Source organism: Argopecten irradians, chromosome 13 (genome assembly GCF_041381155.1).
Source record: "Argopecten irradians isolate NY chromosome 13, Ai_NY, whole genome shotgun sequence".
NCBI classification, from domain to species: Eukaryota; Metazoa; Mollusca; class Bivalvia; order Pectinida; family Pectinidae; genus Argopecten; species Argopecten irradians.
Window position 1 is genome coordinate 34,869,599 of NC_091146.1, and position 21,138 is coordinate 34,890,736.

Consider the following 21,138-nt stretch of genomic DNA (forward strand, 5'->3'; position numbering starts at 1 on the left):
TGAGCTTCCTCTGACCCTCACACCAGACTTATACATCTCTCAGATATGTGTAGTCTGAGTTTCCCCTGACCCTGACACCAGACCTATACATCTCTCAGATGTCTGTGTTGAGTTGAGTTTCCTCTGACCCTGACACAAGACCTATACATCTCTCAGATGTCTGTGTAGTCTAAATTTCCTTTGACCCTGACACCTGACCTATACATCCCTCAGATGTCAGACTCAGAAGTTTGAATCTGTGTCTTTTGACTTAATAATGACTTTGAGTCACTACATCCCTCGGTAAGATTAACAAGAGACAGGAGTTGGTGTTTAAAGTTTTATTGTAGCCGACCGGTGTAGGGTAATACAACTATCCAAGTGTAACAGAAGCTTTGAGGCGATCTCAGATCTGATAAAAAACATCTTACAAGCTTAGAAGCAAATTAAAATAAGAAAATCTAAATTATCTACAAAGCACCAATAAATCTGTCATTTTATTCCATAAATTGCAATTTTCACCAATATCTTAAAATGGAGCTCTTTACAAATACATAAATTTACATAGATTGTTTCTCATACTTTTAATGGATTTCTCTGTACAGGGCATTACATGGATTCTAAAATTGCATTCAAACTGTCATGTACTTTTTTAATTAGCTTTATGAATTTCTTAGGAAAATCTGAAGATGTTTGAACAAAAGAGATGAGATTTAGTTCCGTAATCAACACGGACAATATAATTGGCAAGCACCTTGAATAAGAATTCATGGTCTGTAAACACAGAGTTGATTTCCGCGGGGTAAATATTCTTCCCTGTTGATATACATCTATCATCACCGTCGCTGTTCTGTCTTTGTATAATACAGAGTAACCTCCCTTGTCCGTAACCATCTGCTTCCGAATACACTAAGGTATTCATTGTAACATAATCATTTTGTGAGTGAAATGCACATTGCTTTCTCTGAAAACTCTAGGCGTGACGCTTGCAAACAGATGACGTCATAATCAATACCAACCTGCAAGGGCAGATAACTCTGTAAAATACAGCATACAATATCCCCAATGTTGATGTGGCAGTAATGATGAATAGCTCTGTAGGCTAGTGACCTTTTGGTATAAATTTCCCCTGTAAATTCAGTGTTTACAATACATGAATAAATTTGACTAGTCCAATAGACACTAAATGTCGGCCAGACACTGACCGCCATGATGTCGTAAGTACACTGGTCAAACTGACCGATACTCATTGGTCAGAACCTACGGCGGTCAGTGGGGGACGGAGTGTCCTGAGACGGTAGTTAGTGGGTGGTGTAAGTAGATGTGATATAGATGTATATAATTTATATAAAAATCTAGGACGCATATAAACGACTGATACAGACAGCCAACTCCACTTAGACATACACATAGTGTTATACAGAAATCGCTGAGATTAAACAAAATACAAAGGGAATAATTTAAGAATACACATTTTCTATATAATAAAAACACAAAAAGTAATACTTCAACAACCAATAAGTAATAGGTATTGCTAACAAATGACAGGCATGCTATAGGTCGTCTTCTTACTAGGAGTAATCTCCCCTTGACAATGAGTTGTCTCCCCTGGGTATGGGTTTGCACTCCCTACATTTCCATTGCCTTTATAAATGATCTACTCTACAGACGGCTGCATTCCAGTAGAGTTTCCTTATAAGCGTAAGGAGTTATGTCCCTTGATCCTAAAAGTTACTGAACAGGAGTTATCTCCCCTATCAGTTGACCATGAACAGCAGTTAAAAAGTCTAAACTCCAATTTACTTTCAAATATTTTCCCCTTACTTGCTCTCTTTCATATTCTCTGTCTTTTTCTCTCACTCATTTTCATTTTCATTCTTCTCTCTCTCTCTCTCTCTCTCTCTCTCTCTCTCTCTCTCTCTCTCGCACACATAAGATAAACAAAGTAAAATCTGTGTTATCCGTAAAACAACAATCTCCTCTTTAAACTAAAACTTGGCAGGAAGCGTGTCACAATAACAATAGATGCAGCAGGTTTGTAAAATTCCATCAAAGACATGTCTACATACAGAAGTTTCTGGTTAGAACAGCCATTGAGCATTAATTAAGTAGCTGTTCGTACATCAAAATTTAAAACATGATCCAGTGGTTTCATTCAAGGCGAAATGGAATATCACATGTTTTCGCGTATCCTAAATTGCTCAAAATTACAATATTCCAGAAATATAAAAGGACAGTATTCATGTCGGCGGTGCTACAGAAGGCAATGAAGAACTCTATTCCAGCTGCGAGACTTAAACACAGGTAAGATTTTGTACACACAACAGATAAGGCCTCGCCGTATCCAGGAACACAAGTCTCACAAATTCTGGTTTGTAGATTATCAGTCTTGGTAGGTATCACAGCAGTACAAACCTGCCCTTAGTTTTGCCATTATGTGTGTTTGGAGTGATCTGCTACTCTGACCAGGTTTAATTTCCCCTCACAAATCTAAAATGTTTGAATTCTAACAACAGTCTTGCTCCCATGAGTAAATAAGGATCGGATACAAAATCGTCCAAGAGGGGTCTGTTGTTATCTATATATGTGGCTAGCGACGTTTGAGAGATATCCCCCAGGGTAGTGAGACCCGTACATCAAATAATCTGGGTCTGACATGAGCTTTAATCTTCGTTCTAATGGCACTGGGACACTCTCCTCTTCCTTCAGACGGGAGAGTCGTACGTAATTCATTAAAACAGTTCTAAAGTGTCTAAAGTCACATGATCCATTCAACTGTAACGATTGGTTAGGATGTGATCACATGACTAAATGAATGTCTAGGATTCCGTCTTGGCATCTCCTAACCGTTTTTTCCTCACTGCAACAGAAACATTTAAGAAACATTAGTAACATTAGAGATGATAGAGTTGTCCCCCTTTTTAAGTAAAACTTTATAAGTAAAACTTGTATCAATAGAGTTGTCTCCCTTTGGAAGAAAACAAGTAAATCACAAAAGAGGCTTGCTGATAAAGTAAACAAAATAATTTAAACTTAACTTAGCAAAAGAATGTATATCTTTCTCAATTTAAATTAGAATCATTTTTTCACCTATTAGATCGTTACAATCATATTCAATTGGTTTAGGACAACCTACTAATCATCAAATTTACAATCAAGATACAATTTACAGAAAAGTCTTTTGTATATTGATATATTTACTTAACCTTTCCTGAAGAATTTTAGAAAGATGAACCAACAGTATGAATTGAATTCTTAAATTTAAATTCTTGTGTATCTAACATTGACAAATTTTGAGATATATAGTTTTGCACATATATATTACATAATAAAGGTTCAGAACAATATAAAATAAGCACAAGTTATCTCCCATTTTGACAATCAATTAACACCCATAATTGAGAGTCTTAAAGAAAATCGTAATTGATAGATCATCGATTAAAATCAGAAATTGATCCGACTCTACTTACATTCATCATTATTAGTTTGGATTTTGTCGTGGACACGAACCCTGGGTTCAGGGAATTCGAAACTAATACCAAACTTTAGCAGTGATGTATTAGCCTCTATTAGCTTTAGAACCTTCATCTCCACCTTGTTACCGAGAGCCTCAGGTTTCTGTGGAACAGAAAACACATATTCTTATCTATACTAGCATGATACATAAAATATTTGTGTGCTTCCATGCATCATTTCCGGTATAAACAGGCTTCCAGATTATATCCAGGTTTTAATTACTCTTAATAAAGAAGGAAAATATCATACAGGAATATTAGAATATTTACATTCAACTTAGGCAAAGTTACGTCTATTGTGGCACAACTGACACCAAAACATGACCATTATGACGTCACGAAAGTTGACGTGGTTAAGTCAACTGATCACCGTCAAAATGGCTGTTCCATCTTGTGGATTAAATAGTCGTTGATAAACAGTTTTCCTGATCTTACTTAAACAAGTTTAATGCAAAGACTCCAAAATGAGTTAATAATGTAAATATAAGACTTAAACTATCTTCCTATGGCATCTACTATGCATTATGAAGATTGTCTGCAAAGCTCTGGCATCTATATAGACCATAGATGCCATAGGAAGATAGCTTAATGCTTAAATAATGATAGATCCAGATGAGACAAGGGCCCATTATACAGCAGAAATAAACTTGAAGTGTGTTTTTAATTTCTTATCTGATTAGCAAGTGTTGTATGAACTTTTAACCTGGTTAACAAGTGTTGGTATGAACTTCTAACCTGGTAAACAAGTGTTGGTATGAACATTTAACCTGGTTAACAAGTGTTGGTATGAACTTCTAACCTGGTTAACAAGTGTTGGTATGAACTTTTAACCTAGTTAACAAGTGTTGGTATGAACTTCTAACCTGGTTAACAAGTGTTGGTATGAACTTCTAACCTGGTTAACAAGTGTTGGTATGAACTTTTAACCTGGTTAACAAGTGTTGGTATGAACTTTTAACCTGGTTAACAAGTGTTGGTATGAACTTTTAACCTGGTTAACAAGTGTTGGTATAAACTTTTAACCTGGTTAACAAGTGTTGGTATGAACTTTTAACCTGGTTAACAAGTGTTGGTATGAACTTTAACCTGGTTAACAAGTGTTGGTATGAACATTTAACCTGGTTAACAAGTGTTGGTATGTGAACTTCTAACCTGGTTAACAAGTGTTGGTATGAACATTCTAACCTGGTTAACAAGTGTTGTATGGAACAGTGTTGTATGAACTTCTAACCTGGTTAGCAAGTGTTGGTATGAACTTTTAACCTGGTTAACAAGTGTTGGTATGAACTTCTAACCTGGTTAACAAGTGTTGGTATGAACATTTAACCTGGTTAACAAGTGTTGGTATGAACTTCTAACCTGGTTAACAAGTGTTGGTATGAACTTCTAACCTAGTTAACAAGTGTTGGTATGAACATCTAACCTGGTTAACAAGTGTTGGTATGAACATTTAACCTGGTTAACAAGTGTTGGTATGAACTTCTAACCTGGTTAACAAGTGTTGGTATGAACTTCTAACCTAGTTAAAAAGTGTTGTTATGAACATCTAACCTGGTTAACAAGTGTTGGTATGAACATCTAACCTAGTTAACAAGTGTTGGTATGAACTTCTAACCTGGTTAACAAGTGTTGGTATGAACATCTAACCTGGTTAACAAGTGTTGGTATGAACTTTTAACCTAGTTACAAGTGTTGGTATGAACATGAACCTAGTTAAAGATGGTTGGTATGAACTTCTAACCTGGTTAGCGAATGTTGGTATGAATTTCTTACCTGGTTAGCAAACCTGAGTTCCTGAAGTGTTTGGTTCTCATTAATTGCCTTGAGGAGTTCTACCAAACAATCTCCACTGATGAAGTTTGACTCGAGGCTTAGAACTTTGAGTGTCTTGTTGGCTTTCAGGGCTGCTGGTATAGTCTAGATAAGAAATTGTATACAAGTTAATTGTGAGAATCTCTTCTATCTGCGTAACTGGAAAACCTAGATCCTAATTCTAAAATGGAAATTTTCATAAAATGAATATAATACCTTAAATCATTTTTAATTTCATATGTAATTTATTATACACAAGAAATATTTCTTTACATGACTTTCATGTGAAAATTTTCACATGAATTTGTGTGAAAAATTTTCACATGTATTGGTGTGAAAAATTTCACATGAATTTGTGTGGAAATTTCACATGAATTTGTGAAATATTTTTATTGTAAATTCCACTTAAACCTTGGCAAAAAAGTGAATTTTCACATGAATTCATGTGAAATTCATTAAAAGAAATATTGCCTGTGTACATAATAACCTAATAACCAAGATGAGTTATCCCCCCTAAGTTCCTTACAATAATTAAACCTCCTTGTCATATAATTGTCGTTATGTGCTGCCCCAGTGATTTCTCTACTTCCTTGTCATATAATTGTCGTTATGTGCTGCCCTAGTGATTTCTCTACTTCCTTGTCATATAATTGTCGTTATGTGCTGCCCCAGTGATATCTCTGAGACAGACTGTACTACTCACCATAGCAACTTTGTCGGTCATCGCAACATTCGCCATTTCTAAAGTCTCTAAACAAGTATTGGATTTGAGTCCCTCAATAATCTCCATTTGACGCTCGTTTGAAATATTCTGAAACATGAACATAATTTTTCATCAGAACTGCTCAATATTTGAGTGAAGAAAATTTACACTTTTTTTTATCCTCAAATTTTCTTGTGTGTTTCAGAGTATTATAGGTGAACTACATGTACTATAATTTTATATATATATCTCAAGATACCTTTTAAAATCGACTGTTTCTGAGAAAAAGTCATTTAGTTTGTTATAAATCAGGATTTGGAGATGAGAGATTTCGAGTCAATGGAATATAGCTGTATTTCTACTTTCACTAGATTTGTGCTCCATTGTTTGATCTTTGTTGACTTCGAATGGATTATAGACCATGACTAGGTGCTAAGACCTTTAATGAATTAGTCGACTGTAACTAAAACCTTTAATGGATTATTAAACCATAACTATGATCGTAACAGATTAATAATGATACCTTGATATTATTTAGATTTAGTGTCTTCAGTTTGGCGTCATTGCCCTGTATCTGTTTGATACTTTCTTCCACGTCTGTGTTGTTTGGGGGCTCAGCAGGTACCAGCCTCAGGGCCTGTGCTTTGGCCGACCCTGTCAATAAAACAATTAACACGCTTAGTCAATGATTTCATCATCATCATCATCATCATCATCATCATCATCATCATCATCATTCATCATCATCATCATCATCATCATCATCATCGTCATCATCATCTACATTATCATCATCAATCACATGGTGTCCTCATCATGCAACAAATGCAATTTTCATTACCAGGGGGTATTACCCATAATGCAACGAAAATAAGGGGACATAACTCATCATTGATCCATCAGGGGACATATCTCATCAACTTACCTAAAATATATCAAGAGGCATGCTCATAATAATACTAATGTTTTAATGTACTGAACAGAAATCTTCAAGTTTTTGAAACATAATTGATTTTGAACTCATGACTCAGAGGTGGAGGGCTGGAGTTAATATGTCAGGACATCGGAGCCATCAAAGAGGTCGACAAAAATTACATGCATGTTAAAATAATGGGGACATTCTCAATATCATCAATGCGTGAATCTACTACAGATATCTTCATTAATCTGACATGGACAGAAATTACTGGTACAGAGAATCAGGACTTTTGACACTACTTCATCTTCCTTCATACCAATGGAAGACATTACATTGTAAAGTAGTATTTCAGCATATACAAATACTGAAGGAGTTAATTGAGTTCTATATCTACTGACCACATGCATACTATAGAGATTAAATGTTTGAATTGGAGAATAAACCTCGTCTGTAAATATAAAGATACAAATGTAACACCCTTCAAATTGAGATGGTTTCTCTTTGATCATAATCTACTACCCTATTCGTTGTAAATAGCACCCCTCCCCCTATAAGCGCCCCAGCCCTTTTCTGGAGAAGGGTTAAGTTGAAGTTGTATAAATGCCCCCTTTCCATGGATTCAACAATGTACAGAAAGATTTAAATGGCTGACTTTTTTCGTTCACAACTTAAGGTTCGTTAATGAGCCTTTGTTACAATCATTTAAGCACCCTGGGTGCTAATTACAGCGAATATGGTATATGGTATATGAAATTAACCTTTTGATCAAAATGTAATTGATAATTATAACTAGATGAGATAAAATTTACTCTGCTTGTAGAATATTTTGAGCATATAAAAACTTGATAAATTACCTTTTCTCATTTTTTTTAAAGACTTTTTATTTTCTTTGGCATTATTTAATTTTCTCTGATATAAAATTCTTCTCGTTCAATGCAAAAAAAAAAAAAAAAAAAAAAAAAAAAAAAAAAAATGATGATATGAAAAGCAAAACCACCAAAAAGAAAATTAAAATTTTACTAATTTTACCAGATGTTATGAAGAGTTTTATGAGAGTTAAAGAGGACACAACAGAAATCTATCTAATTCACAGAAGATGTATATCATAGAAAGCAACATAAAGCCAGGAAAGGGTAACTTTAGAGATGAGTCAAGAGTTTCCACAGAATATTTCTATAGAAGTAATGGCTTACAATAAGGATCATGCTGAAGCTGAGGAATGCTAGAACTGAAATGGGTACAGGTGCATTTAGCCTTTTTTGCTTGTTAAAATAGATTTCATATGTAACAGGAATTTGATTTACCCTATCACCAAAGGGAGGTAATCTCTTGACTTTTGCAAGGAAACACCTTAGTGTTTAAAAGGTCATTTTATGATGTTTCAGATTACATCTAACATTAGTTGTTTATCATAATTATTGTTCAAAATCAGCGGAAATCCTTTGAAAAGAGGAAGAATCACTTCCTTGATCGTGTAAGTTTCTCTTAGATGTATATCTGCATATAAATAAGGTGTAAGGTTATAGGGAAAATTATGTCAGATAAAAACTATAGTTATTTTACATTTGATATTCAGGAACTCACAATAGTTTGGCTTATTTGTATACATGTATCCAACAATTCAACAAGACTAAAGTGAGGCTAAAAGTTCAAAGTGAGGCTGAGGTTAAGATCAAAGTGAGACTGAGGTTAGGGCCAAAGTGAGGCTGAGATTACAGGAATTAAATGAGGCTGAGGCTAGAACCAAAGTGAGGTTAAGGCTAGGACCAAAAAGAGGCTATAGCTACATTAAGAGTGAGGCTAAATTTAGGATCACAGTGAGACTGGAATAATGAGTTATATTACTTACCGGGATCTGACAGTCAAATACACAAAACAAAGGTTAGTCACATCAAACAACTGCACACATCAACAGGTGATCAAGCACATGGTTAATTAGAGGTTATTATGACAATTTTGATATTACATATTATTAGTTCTTGGCCAGATATCAGAACTTGACATGATATCAGAACTTGACATTATATCAGAACTTGACCAAAATATCAGAACTTGACCAAAATATCAGCCCTTGAACAGATATCAGCCCTTGACCAGATATTAGCCCTTGTCCTGATATCAGAAATTGACAAGATATCAGCAATTGACCTTATATCAGAATATTGACAAAAAGCCCTCCATAACTTGATATCAGCCCTTCATAACCTGATATCAGCCCTTCATGACCTGATATCAGTCCTTCATGACCAGATATCAGCCATTCATGACCTGATATCAGTCCTTCATGACCAGATATCAGCCCTTCATGACCTGATACCAGTCCTTAATGACCAGATATCAGCCCTTCATGACCTGATATCAGTCCTTCATGACCGATATCAGCCATTCATGACCTGATATCAGTCCTTCATGACCAGATATCAGTACTTAATGACCTGATATCAGCCCTTTGGTGTTGGGCTGATAAAAGTTGTGATATCAACACTGTCATACCATAACCTTTTTATCACACATTTTGCACAAAAAATCAAATAGATTTAGTAGTAATTCAAGAAATCGGGTCCAATGAGGCTTTATTTCATAGGAAAATTTCCATAAACCACATTTTGACCTGATCATGCACATGACATTACAACTATTACACACAAGGACTCAATATTCTTAAACAATTATTACCTAATAAGGTTATGTCCTTAAACAATTATTACCTAATAAGGTTAAGTGAGCTGCCAAAGAATCTGACTGTACAGCTATATGCCTTATTCCTCACGTCTCGCGCGCCTGGTGTTTAATGACGTAACTGGATGTCATATGACATAATAGTACACCTAGAGTAAACGATCTGAATCATACATGATTGCAATTGGCGTAAATGCTGTTGATATCAGGACACCAATATACAGGCACGGCCAGCACTGGTATCAAAATGTGGTTCATTATCGGAAATGAAAGTGTGATAAAATTTCATATAAACAAAGCCACACAATCTAAGACACTTTTATGTTTACAACAGTGATTATGATTTATTCACTTTATCAATTTTCCTTTCATGTTAAAGAAATAATTCGAAGAGAATTTTTCAAAATCTGAATTTTATTTTTTTTATAGTAAAGCTACAGTTTTGATTTAGAATAAATAAACATCTTTTGTAGGTTTTTTGGGTATATTTTCTTCAATTTGAGTCCATTTATATGGAGCAATCATTCTAATATTACCACCATGAAAGATCCAGATGAAAAGGTTTTTTTTTAGATGCTGATGACAGGTAAGTTTGCCTATCATTTTGTATCGGAGTTCTCGCCGAACCGTCTGTCTTATGAGTAACACACCAGTATAATAGTTCTGTTTAATGTCTAAGTTACAAGCGATGCTAAGGCCAACCACAAACAAATACCTGTTTGCTATGCACCTACACTGAAATGAAATATCTATCCAGTAAATTATCAGCATGCATAATTACAGCAATATTAATGACTCAAATTTGGTTCATTGGATGATGAGATGTCTTCGATACAAAAAAAACAGTTGAAACTTAAGATCTGAGAACTTAAGAACATTTATCCATCTATGAACTGATGACAAATTAACATTTTTGCCATGGTCCTTCATCCGTTCAATCTTTAATTGTCACTGTATCTAGAAACTGTTGGGAGTATTCAGAATCCATTACATGTTTATTTTTTTTTTCCCTCTTGAAATCATTTCTAGTTTATAATTTTTTCTCTTTCAAAATCATTTACTAGTAATTATTCTTTTCGACATGAAAAAGCTCAACCATTTGTCCATAAATAGTAAGTTCAGATTTGCACACTATGTGACAGTGCTCAACAAACAAATATTAATCTAAGGCTGGCCTTATATATGTTATTTGTTTCACGTCTTACCTGGAGGTCCTGTCAACACAAGGCATACATGCAGTTATAAAACAAGGCCACATATAAAAACAATCTGTTTCTCAAAACACAAACATACCCAAGGCCACATGTAAATAACAAACTGTTTCTCAAAATCACAAACATATCCAAGGCCACATGTATATAACAAACCGTTTATCAAATCACAAACATATTCAAGGCCACATGTATATAACAAACTGTTTCTCATAACACATGTTCAAGGCCACATGTAATTAACATTGATACTGTTTCTTAAATTCTTAAACTATCAGTGAATTACAGGTGAATTTTAATACAAACTGTGACCCTATTGTGACCCAGGGTGACCTTTATGCACTTTCTGTGACAGTGTTTGACACTTGGTGAATTTGTGAGTGACTTTGCGTCATAACCCTCATGTGTGTGACCCTGAAGCTGTGCCTAAGTGACCCTGAGTGTAATGTTTTACATTCCTGTGACCTCCATGTGACTGTGACCTCCAGTGTGTGTGACCTAGAATGTGACCCTCAGTGACCCTTGTGTAGATGACCTAGAATGTGACCCTCAGTGACCTTATGTAGATGACCTAGTATGTGACCCTCAGTGACCTTATGTAGATGACCTATGACCTAGTGACCCACTGTATGACCCCCTGTGTGACCCTGTGAGTGACCTTGTATGTGACCCTCAGTGACCTTTGGTACTTGACCTATGACCTTGTGAACAAGCATGCAGAATACTAGTTAGTGATGAACTTCCATTCTCAATCCAGACGCATGCCTTGTAGTCCACATCCATCCACAGGGAAGACTACTTACAAGATATTGTATTTTGTTTTAGCGAACAATGAAATCTTACTTTACAGGATGAATTTTTACCTGAAAACCTCCCGTGTGTAATATGAATAGAAATATTTACCTGAGAAACCTCCTGTGTGTGAAATACTCTCACTCTCCAGGGACGCATAGTACTGTGTCTGGTTCAGCATACCATGGAACCCCAGCACGGCTGGAAAACAGTAGTTCAACACATCATAACTTGTTTTAAAATAGATAAATATATAAATGGCTGGCGGTCTGTGACAACTATCTGTAACAAACATCACCTGTCCATTAATTGTGGCGATCTATTCATTGTGTCACCTGTTCAACACCTCTCTATAGCGGCCAGTGATTACCTGTCTATAAAGACCACCTGTCTATTAAAGTGATCTCTTGTCAATTTAAGTCAACTATTTATAGTCTATAATGACTCTTTTTTTTATATAGACCACCTTTTATTTCTATCAATACAAGTTTTGTGATCAATAGAATATTACACTGATGACTACATTTTATGAAATAATTAGATATGCCATATCAAATCATCAAACTCATTCGATAAATTTCATGTTTTAGGTGAGTGGCTAATTATTTAACAATTTTGATGTATTCCATATCACATAGTCACTCATGTAAGATCCTCTAAATATATCACCAGATCCAGAGAAGACTACTGTTAACCATCTTTCATGCGGTGCTTTCGCATATTCGGGATTCAAGTAAATTCGCAAAAGTTTATCTCTGAGAATTAATACCTGCATCATCTATATTGATATGAATTGTCATTCAATTGTTAAATCTCTGAATATTAATCTCTTCAAAAACTTGTTTTGATAAAGAAATCGCAAAAATTGATAGCTGAGAATGTGGTGGTGATTGTAAGTATCTAATTCTGTCTTTGCACACTACAGAGTTATCTGCCCTTGCAGGTAGTTATTGATTGTGACATCATGTGTTTGCAAGCGTAAAGTCATAATTTTTGGAGAAAACAACATGAATTGCGCTCACAAAATAATGACATCACAATGGAAACCTACTCTCAAGGGAGCTTACTCTGTATAGCAAAGGTGAATATTGAGATATGCGGTATGTTACCAGCCAGGTCGACAAGTTCTTCCTCTGTAGCTTCAGCTAAGATATCATCCCATTCTGTCTGGACACTCTCGTCCTCATGAATCTGAGCTTTTGGTTCCTCTTTAGGCTTATAAACCTTCCCTGTAAAAAGGCAAACATTAATATATCAGTTAATTAAAGATGCTCCACCGCTGACAAATTGTATTTTTTCAATCTCAAAAACAGGAGCAAACGATTTAGTATTTTTCTTCAGTTACAAAAGTTACTTACTTTACACCATTACCACCATTGAAAAGTTTGAGCTTTTTATTTTACTTCAAGTTAAAAATATGAAAAATAATTAATTGCATCCCGAAAAAATTCTGTGTCACTATATCCTATATGGAATGAAGTACTGATTGCGCATGCACCAAAGGCGAAATAAATTATTTTAATATTAATTTTTTGTTAATCAGACATATATATACACGATAAAACACCAATCATTGTTCAAATGATGAATATCATGTATGTTCTGTCGGCGGTGGAGCATCTTTAAGGATCTCACAGACAGCTAATTTGTTTAAGGAATATATACCTGGTATGGAAGGAAATGATGGCAACATCTAGCAACAAATTGATAAAGAAACTAATTCCTTTAAATGTGTAACAGAACAATAGAGTAATGTCCCTTGCAATACACAGTTATCTCCCTTGTAACACATAGTTATCTTCCTTGAAATACAGTTACCATGGTTGAAATCCCCACAATAGTGGCTATGAGTACTAGCTTAGTCATTTGAGGAGAATAGTTCAGTATCTTATTGGTTACAAAATCTATCCAAAATGTACTGCAATAAGATAATTATCTCCCTTGAAGCAAAATATTTCAGGTTAATACCTGTTTATGGAACATGTCTGACTTCAAATAATGAAATATTTGTTTTCTTTCCAAACATTTCCAGAATCCATAATTGATTCCATAAATAAACAATTAGAGAATTTGAATACGACACAAATTAATATTTTGACACATTTTAGTTTGGATCTGAATACGACACAAATCAATATTCTGACACCTTTGTATCTGATTATGTAAAGGTCACAAGCTCACGACCTCTGACTGTTGTCTTATCTTCCATATAATTAAGTAAAAATAATGTTCTAGCTCAATCACCCCTGATATTGCAAGATGGAATAATCCAGTCTTAGAATTAGAAGAGTCCAAATGTGTCTTAAGGGGTGAATAGGTACTGACCCTTAGTTTCTTTGACATATGGCTTCATCTGTTCCCAGTCTTTTTCATTCTTGGCTTTCTTCTCCAGGAAGGCCAGAAGTTTCTCCCGTTTGTATGGGCCAGTGGGGTCCTTCGTGGTCTGGGGTTTCATACGCTGACTGGGTGGCAGAAAGGAGTTCTGGAATCAGAAATATAACAAGAACTGTGAGCTTATAACACTGGCTACTGTCATCTAACATGCTAACCATCAATTTAAGACCACAGCTAATACTGCGAACATATGTCGGGTTACTTTTAATTTGCCAACCCTCAAAACCATGCACAAGGTCCACTACCTTTAAAAAAATTTCTGAAACAAAAATTTCGTAAAAACTCTGGCTGTTAATAAGACTAAATTTAAACTTCGTTAGCTCCAAAGCCTGGAAGGCCTAGCTCTTGTCATAGAGCACAGCAAGAACTGTCCCAGACTAACACCCCCCGCTGCACAAATTTAGCAATAACTCCATTAATAGGAGACTTTGTAGAACCCTATATAGTTTACTAAACTCCGCTTTATGTCAGAGTTCTGTGTACTAAATTTTATCGAAATCTGTCAAGTAGTTTAGGAGGAGTTTGCTGGACAAATTTGTGTCTACAGATCTGTCTGGACAAACAGACGGACTGCAGACAGATGGACAACTCGATTGCAGTTCTAACTCTCTTGCGGGAGGGTATAATAAACAAAATAACCCAATTTCTCTCAGTTGACTTACATCTGGGTCAAAGTCTCCATTGAGCTCTTCAATCTCCTCCGCCGACAGCTGTGAAAGGATTTTGTCGATGTCATCAGATCAAAATCCTCCACTTCTTTTGTGGCCTTGAGATGGACGCCGTCCATTGCCATGGTCTAAAACACAAAGTGTACACATTACAGTAAAGCACGGTTATAACAAACCTCTGTAGTGTGTTCATTATAAACACTCTTTTTCCTGTATATTGATGTAAGTAAATATCGTTGGAAGCATATGCGTTCACTGTAATATTTGATTAATATATGGCTCTGAGCCATTCGCTTATTGAGAAGAAGTTGTCAAGGGAAATGAGCTGACTCAACAAGAGGTTCAGAGGGCCTGTATCGCTCATCTGGTTAATTTAGTAATGCCACTGATACTTAATTAGTTTTATAAAAGAAGATTATAATTGAGCATATAGCCAAATTAAGTACTTTTGGTCCCATCCCTCTGGGGTCAGCCACCCATTTGTATAATTTTGAATCCCTATCCCTATGCCATCCCATGTGTAGTTTCAAAGAAGTCATACCATATGAAAATAGCCAAATTGACCACCTTGGCCCCCACCCCTCAGCATTGTTGTTGGTGAGCCCCCCTCCCCTCCACCAGTGGAGACTAGCAATCAAGAAACTACCCTTTTATATGTGGATAGGAAAGACAAGAATATTCTACATCCTCTGGATAAAAAAAATTTGTAAAACCATTGATCAACATATGTGCTACACTTGTATACATGTACACATGTGTACAGTCTCAGAACCAAGTTATCACAATATTACCACATGTACCCTAATTATTAGCACCCCATCTCACTGACCTGGTACACATGTGTACAATACCAGGTTATAACCACAATAATACCACATGTACCCTAATTAGCACCCCATCTGGTACACATGTGTGACCAGGTTATACCACACATGTACCCTAATTATTAGTACCCCATCTCACTGACCTGATACACAGGTGTACAGTACCAGGTTACCACAATAATACCACATGTACCCTAATTAGCACCCCATTTCACTGACCTGGTACACATGTGTACAATACCAGGTTATACAACAATAATACCACATGTTCCCTAATTAGCACCCCATCTCACTGACCTGGTACACATGGTGCACAGTACCAGTTTATACCACAATAATACCACATGTACCCTAATTAGCATCCCATCTCACTGACCTGGTACACATGTGTACAGTACCAGTTTATACCACAATAATACCACATGTACCCTAATTAGCATCCCATCTCACTGACCTGGTACACATGTGTACAGTACCAGTTTTATACCACAATAATACCACATGTTCCCTAATTAGCACCCCATCTCACCTGGTCAATACAGTACCAGTTTATACCACAATAATACCACATGTTCCCCTAATTAGCACCCCACCTCACTGACCTGGTACACATGTGTACAGTACCAGGTAGCACCCCTCACGACCTGGTACACATGTGTACAGTACCAGGTTATACCACAATAATACCACATGTACCCTAATTAGCACCCCATCTCACTGACCTGGTACACATGTGTACAGTACCAGGTTATACCACAATAATACCACATGTACCCTAATTAGCACCCCATCTCACTGACCTGGTAAACATGTGTACAGTACCAGGTTATACCACAATAATACCACATGTACCCTAAATTAGCACCCCACCTCACTGACCTGGTAAACATGTGTACAGTACCAGGTTATACCACAATAATACCACATGTACCCTAATTAGCACCCCACCTCACTGACCTGGTACACATGTGTACAGTACCAGGTTTATACCACAATAATACCACATGTACCCTAATTAGCACCCCACCTCACTGACCTGGTACACATGTGTACAGTACCAGTTTATACCACAATAATACCACATGTACCCTAATTAGCACCCCATCTCACTGACCTGGTACACATGTGTACAGTACCAGGTTATACACACAATAATACCACATTTACCCTAATTAGCACCCCATCTCACTGACCTGTTACACATGAGTACAGTACCAGGTTACCACAATAATACCACATGTACCCTATAATCAGCCCCCCATCTCCTTGACCTAATTGACTTATACATGTACTTACTGTATCTACAAATTCTTAGACAACAATCCAAAGACACTACTCACTCCTAGAGGACCTATTTTATTACCTTTAGTATATATATATATATATATATATATTTTTCTTAATTTATGACTTCCTGGACTCATGTCTCAAGATAATTATTCCACAAATTCTTAGACAATTGATCATGAGAAATAATTATTCCACAAATTCTTAGGCAATTGATCATTTGAAATAATTATTCCACAAATTCTTAGACAATTGAGACATAATTATTCAGGAATTCATTATAGACAAGTGAGACCAAAAGCAAAGTAAAGCCTCACACGATATTCTGTTATCTAGTTATAAATGTATACATGGTTCATAGAACTTATGTATCTCTAATTTAGCTAATTAAGTACATAAGATCTTGAAATTTATTGAGCAGTCTAAAAATAATTTGACTAATATAAATTCCCCCTATGACATAGCATGAATCTATGAGTAGCAAAATAAACATATCTAAGTTAACGTCAAATATACTCTGGAAAACATGCATGGTAAATCATAAATACACATAAACCTTAAGGCCACACATGAGTGAACACATAAATAAACTTATATTAATTCATTCATCCCTAAAATTTCATAATGGACTGGAATAGTCTTTGATTTAGAAGAGTCTAAATGTGTTTTCAAGGGTGAATAAGTTTTAATTTCAACTACATACAGCTGATATGTAAACAAGTTGTGTAGAGGCAGAAGATTAAAATTAATACGCTACAGGGAATACAAACACATTGATCAGTCTAGTGTAGACTTGGAGCTTCAATAGTCATATTACATTGGTGAAAAATAAAGGAGTCATGTTGAAAACTATATATAAATGTGCACTGTTGAAATGCATAAGAGTGTAATTGGATTACCGCATTCGACCCAATAAGCGCCCATGTCCCTAAAAGCGCCCTCCCCCTTTTTGAGGCCTCAATTTTAATTTCCCAGGCATTAATAAAGACCAAAACTACATAAAATGGTATAGATTTGCAATAATTTTGAATTATTCGCACCTTTCCATTTTTATCATTTTTTAAGCACCCTGGGCGCTTATTGGGTCGAATACGGTAACTCAGCTCCCCCTTCATAGCTTAATTAAATCATAGAATCATCATTATCATCATCACATTATCATTATAATCATCATTGCTTTATCATCATCATCATTATATCATCATGTACTGATAATTATAATCTAGCCATCGATCATGATCATGTTAAATTAATTTGATAAGCCACTCATCAAGCATATTATAAGCTCACAATACACTCGACAGAGAACTACTGTATTGGTACAGAAGCTGTTACAAGTCAAAACAACCTCAGGAATGTCGGCCGTTATAACGAGCCCTCACAACATACAGAAAGCCAAAAACTGTACTAATTGTAAACAATGTGATATTGTATCCCACAAACCGTCATACGTATGGTTCACAGATTATCAGCAATTGTAAATGATTAATCAGTTAATGATTAACTAAACAACAGATGTCAATTAATGGTATTAATGAATTTTTATGCAATTAAATGCAAGTAAAACATAAAATTCATAGCCAGTAATATATATAGTTAAGTCAATTTTTTTTATCGGTTAATATGCCTGAAGACAATGCCATTAACTTTACCGTAAATATTGTTTTGCACCTACACGTGGTTTAAATTTGAGCTGGTCATTGCAAACGTACATTATTTCCTACATGTATACCTATGAGGTTACGTACCTGTAGCATTACATTCACCTGAATCAGAAACTACCGGTAACAAAATCGAAAACTAGATTCTAATTTCTGGATCCATCCAACCTAACTAACCGGAGTAAAGTGCTGTAAATATTGTATTATGGTAGACTACTTGTAAAAAGAAGAGTCTTTGATTGAAACAAAGTGTTATCAACGTTAATCAATTATTATGATATTTTTGCCCCATTAAACGCGCCCCCCCCCCCCCCCTCTCTCTATATAAAAGCCGGCTATGCCTCAATTTTAGTTACCTCGAATTCAATGCACACTGAAGATATGAAAACCATGTAGCTTCCTTTTTTTATTTCTTTTTTAAATTGATTTATGAATTATTTTTGGCAATAGTTTTATGAAAGACTAGTCCAAATCTGGTTCTATCAATTATGTAAGTGCTCGCTTATGGTATTTGTTTCAAGTGCCCTGGGCGCTTATTGGGTTAATTATGGTGTAGGTATTTATCATTATTTATGAATCACAACATAATTACATGGCAGCTTAAAACTGTTCGGATTTACAAATTTTCCAGACTACCAAATTCTGTGTTCTTAGTCAATTTGTAACATATTTATTCGGTAATTCATTCCCCTACATTTCTGTCCGGACTGCGAGTTTTCCAAATTTTCTGGACTTTTAGCATCTGGATCATCATGATCAGTGATACATTGACCTTAGACCGATACAGGTACGTATATTTTATCAAAAGAGATCAACATTCAGAACATGTTTACATGGATCAGTATTTGTTTATTGAACTTAATTAGATTAATGACTTTAGTGATATTATCATAAAAGATTTCTTTTTCTATTTGTTTTATAATCATAACCTAGCTAGCTATATGTATCAGAATTCGAAGCTGAGCAACTCAATCACCCCTGAAAATTCATAATGAACTACGTACACACCAGCATTTAAAATGGAAGAGTTCAAATGTATCTTCCGGGGTGAATGATTAGGAGTTAACTAATTCTTATGCGATATGGTGATGAAGAATCTATGCAGACAAAGATGTGTTACGAGAACTGGAACTAAAGTTCTGCCAGTCAGACCCTAAACATCTTGCAGGCTATTTATATACGCCTAGTGTACAAGTAAAATTCAAAAGTAAAGATCTATAGTGTCTCTATACTATCATGAGAGAATTCATAAGAGAATTACATTATACCCATCTCTTTCATAAGAGAATTAGGACAAGTCAAATCTCTACCATAGGAGATTTACCAACCTTTTAGTATGTATGTTATATCCCAGCCAGTACAGACACAGTATATATCCCTGTAGGTATAGTATTCCAACTTAGGTGCAGTATATGTATTCACCCACTGACTGGGATATATGTGTGTCTATGTATAGGTTCTGATCACTGCCTGGGATGTGGGTGTCTGAAACATTCATTATGAGGAGCTCATGTACAGACCTAGGCTATAGGAATCACTGTTGGAGATTGGGATCGTCTGACATATGGTATGAGGAGCTATTTAGCTAGCTCTTCAAACTGCACTTCAAGGAACACTGCCTTTAAGCTTGGATCTATATTATATATGTGAATTTCCTTATACATGATGATCAAGGAACTCTCATGAAGCTTAATAAGTATATGAATGTGTTAAGGTGTGGATAAGAACCTTAATTTGTGGAGTACAAGTGGTTTCAGAAACTATATCAAAAACTATTTACTTATTCATTTCTAAATCTAATTGTAATTCTGCATTGCAAATTAAAACACATGGGTAGTCAGCTGTATGGTCTAGATCTAGGATGCTATATATATTTATAGAATGCTCTGTAAGGGGAGATAATTCTAAAGTAAAATCTAAGTTAAGATGGACCTCCCTGTAAGGGGAGATAATTTTATAGTAAAATCTAAGCTAAGATGGACCTCCCTGTAAGGGGAGATAATTTTATAGTAAAATCTAAGCTAAGATGGACCTCCCTGTAAGGGGAGATAATCTTATAGTAAAATCTATGGTAAGATGGACCTCTCTGTAAGGGGAGATAATCTTATAGTAAAATCTAAGCTAAGATGGACCTTCCTGTGGGAGATAATCTTAGAGTAAAATCTAAGCTAAGTTGGACCTCCCTGCAAGGGGAGATAATTTTATAGTAAAATCTAAGCGAAGATGGACCTCTCTGTAAGGGGATATAATCTTATAGTAAAATCAAAGCTAGTCCTGTAAGGGGATATAATCTTATAGTAAAATCAAAGCTATGATGGACCTCCCTGTGGGAAATAATCTTTATATCAAAATCTAATTAGTGCAAGTAGCCTGTATGGTCTAGGCTATTAAAATAGACCTCTTTGCAGTGATTTTTTTTAGGTAAATTTGGGGCCAAATAAAGGCCCCTTTCCCTAGAGAAATTTTGCTGTTTTTTCCCATTTTTATGTAGAAAAAAATCCCAAATAAAGAGAAAGTCTGTAAAATATTCATGTTTCAAGAGAGATGCAATGTAATGTTTTCCCAATTGAAAAGGTTCCTACAAGCCCCTGAAATTGATTATTAAGAAATAAACTGCGCTGCAAGGGGAATAATCTTATAGTCAATACAAATGTAGTGCAGGTAGCCTGTATACATGTTTATAATAAGAGATAT

At 35.5% G+C, this 21,138-nt stretch overlaps 1 protein-coding gene across 1 annotated transcript; it reads right to left on the reverse strand.

The window, feature by feature from the left end:
* Positions 1 to 305: 305 nt before the first annotated feature.
* On the reverse strand, positions 306 to 19,895 carry LOC138306011 (tropomodulin-1-like). The gene is made up of 10 exons (XM_069246333.1): positions 19,773 to 19,895; positions 14,667 to 14,800; positions 13,936 to 14,092; positions 12,720 to 12,839; positions 11,722 to 11,811; positions 6,533 to 6,663; positions 6,010 to 6,117; positions 5,268 to 5,411; positions 3,450 to 3,597; positions 306 to 2,839 (listed from the first exon to the last, which is right to left on the reverse strand). Exons 3-10 carry the CDS (start codon positions 14,063 to 14,065, stop codon positions 2,799 to 2,801), a joined length of 912 nt encoding a protein of 303 aa, XP_069102434.1. The 5' UTR covers positions 14,066 to 14,092; positions 14,667 to 14,800; positions 19,773 to 19,895; the 3' UTR covers positions 306 to 2,798.
* Positions 19,896 to 21,138: the final 1,243 nt, after the last annotated feature.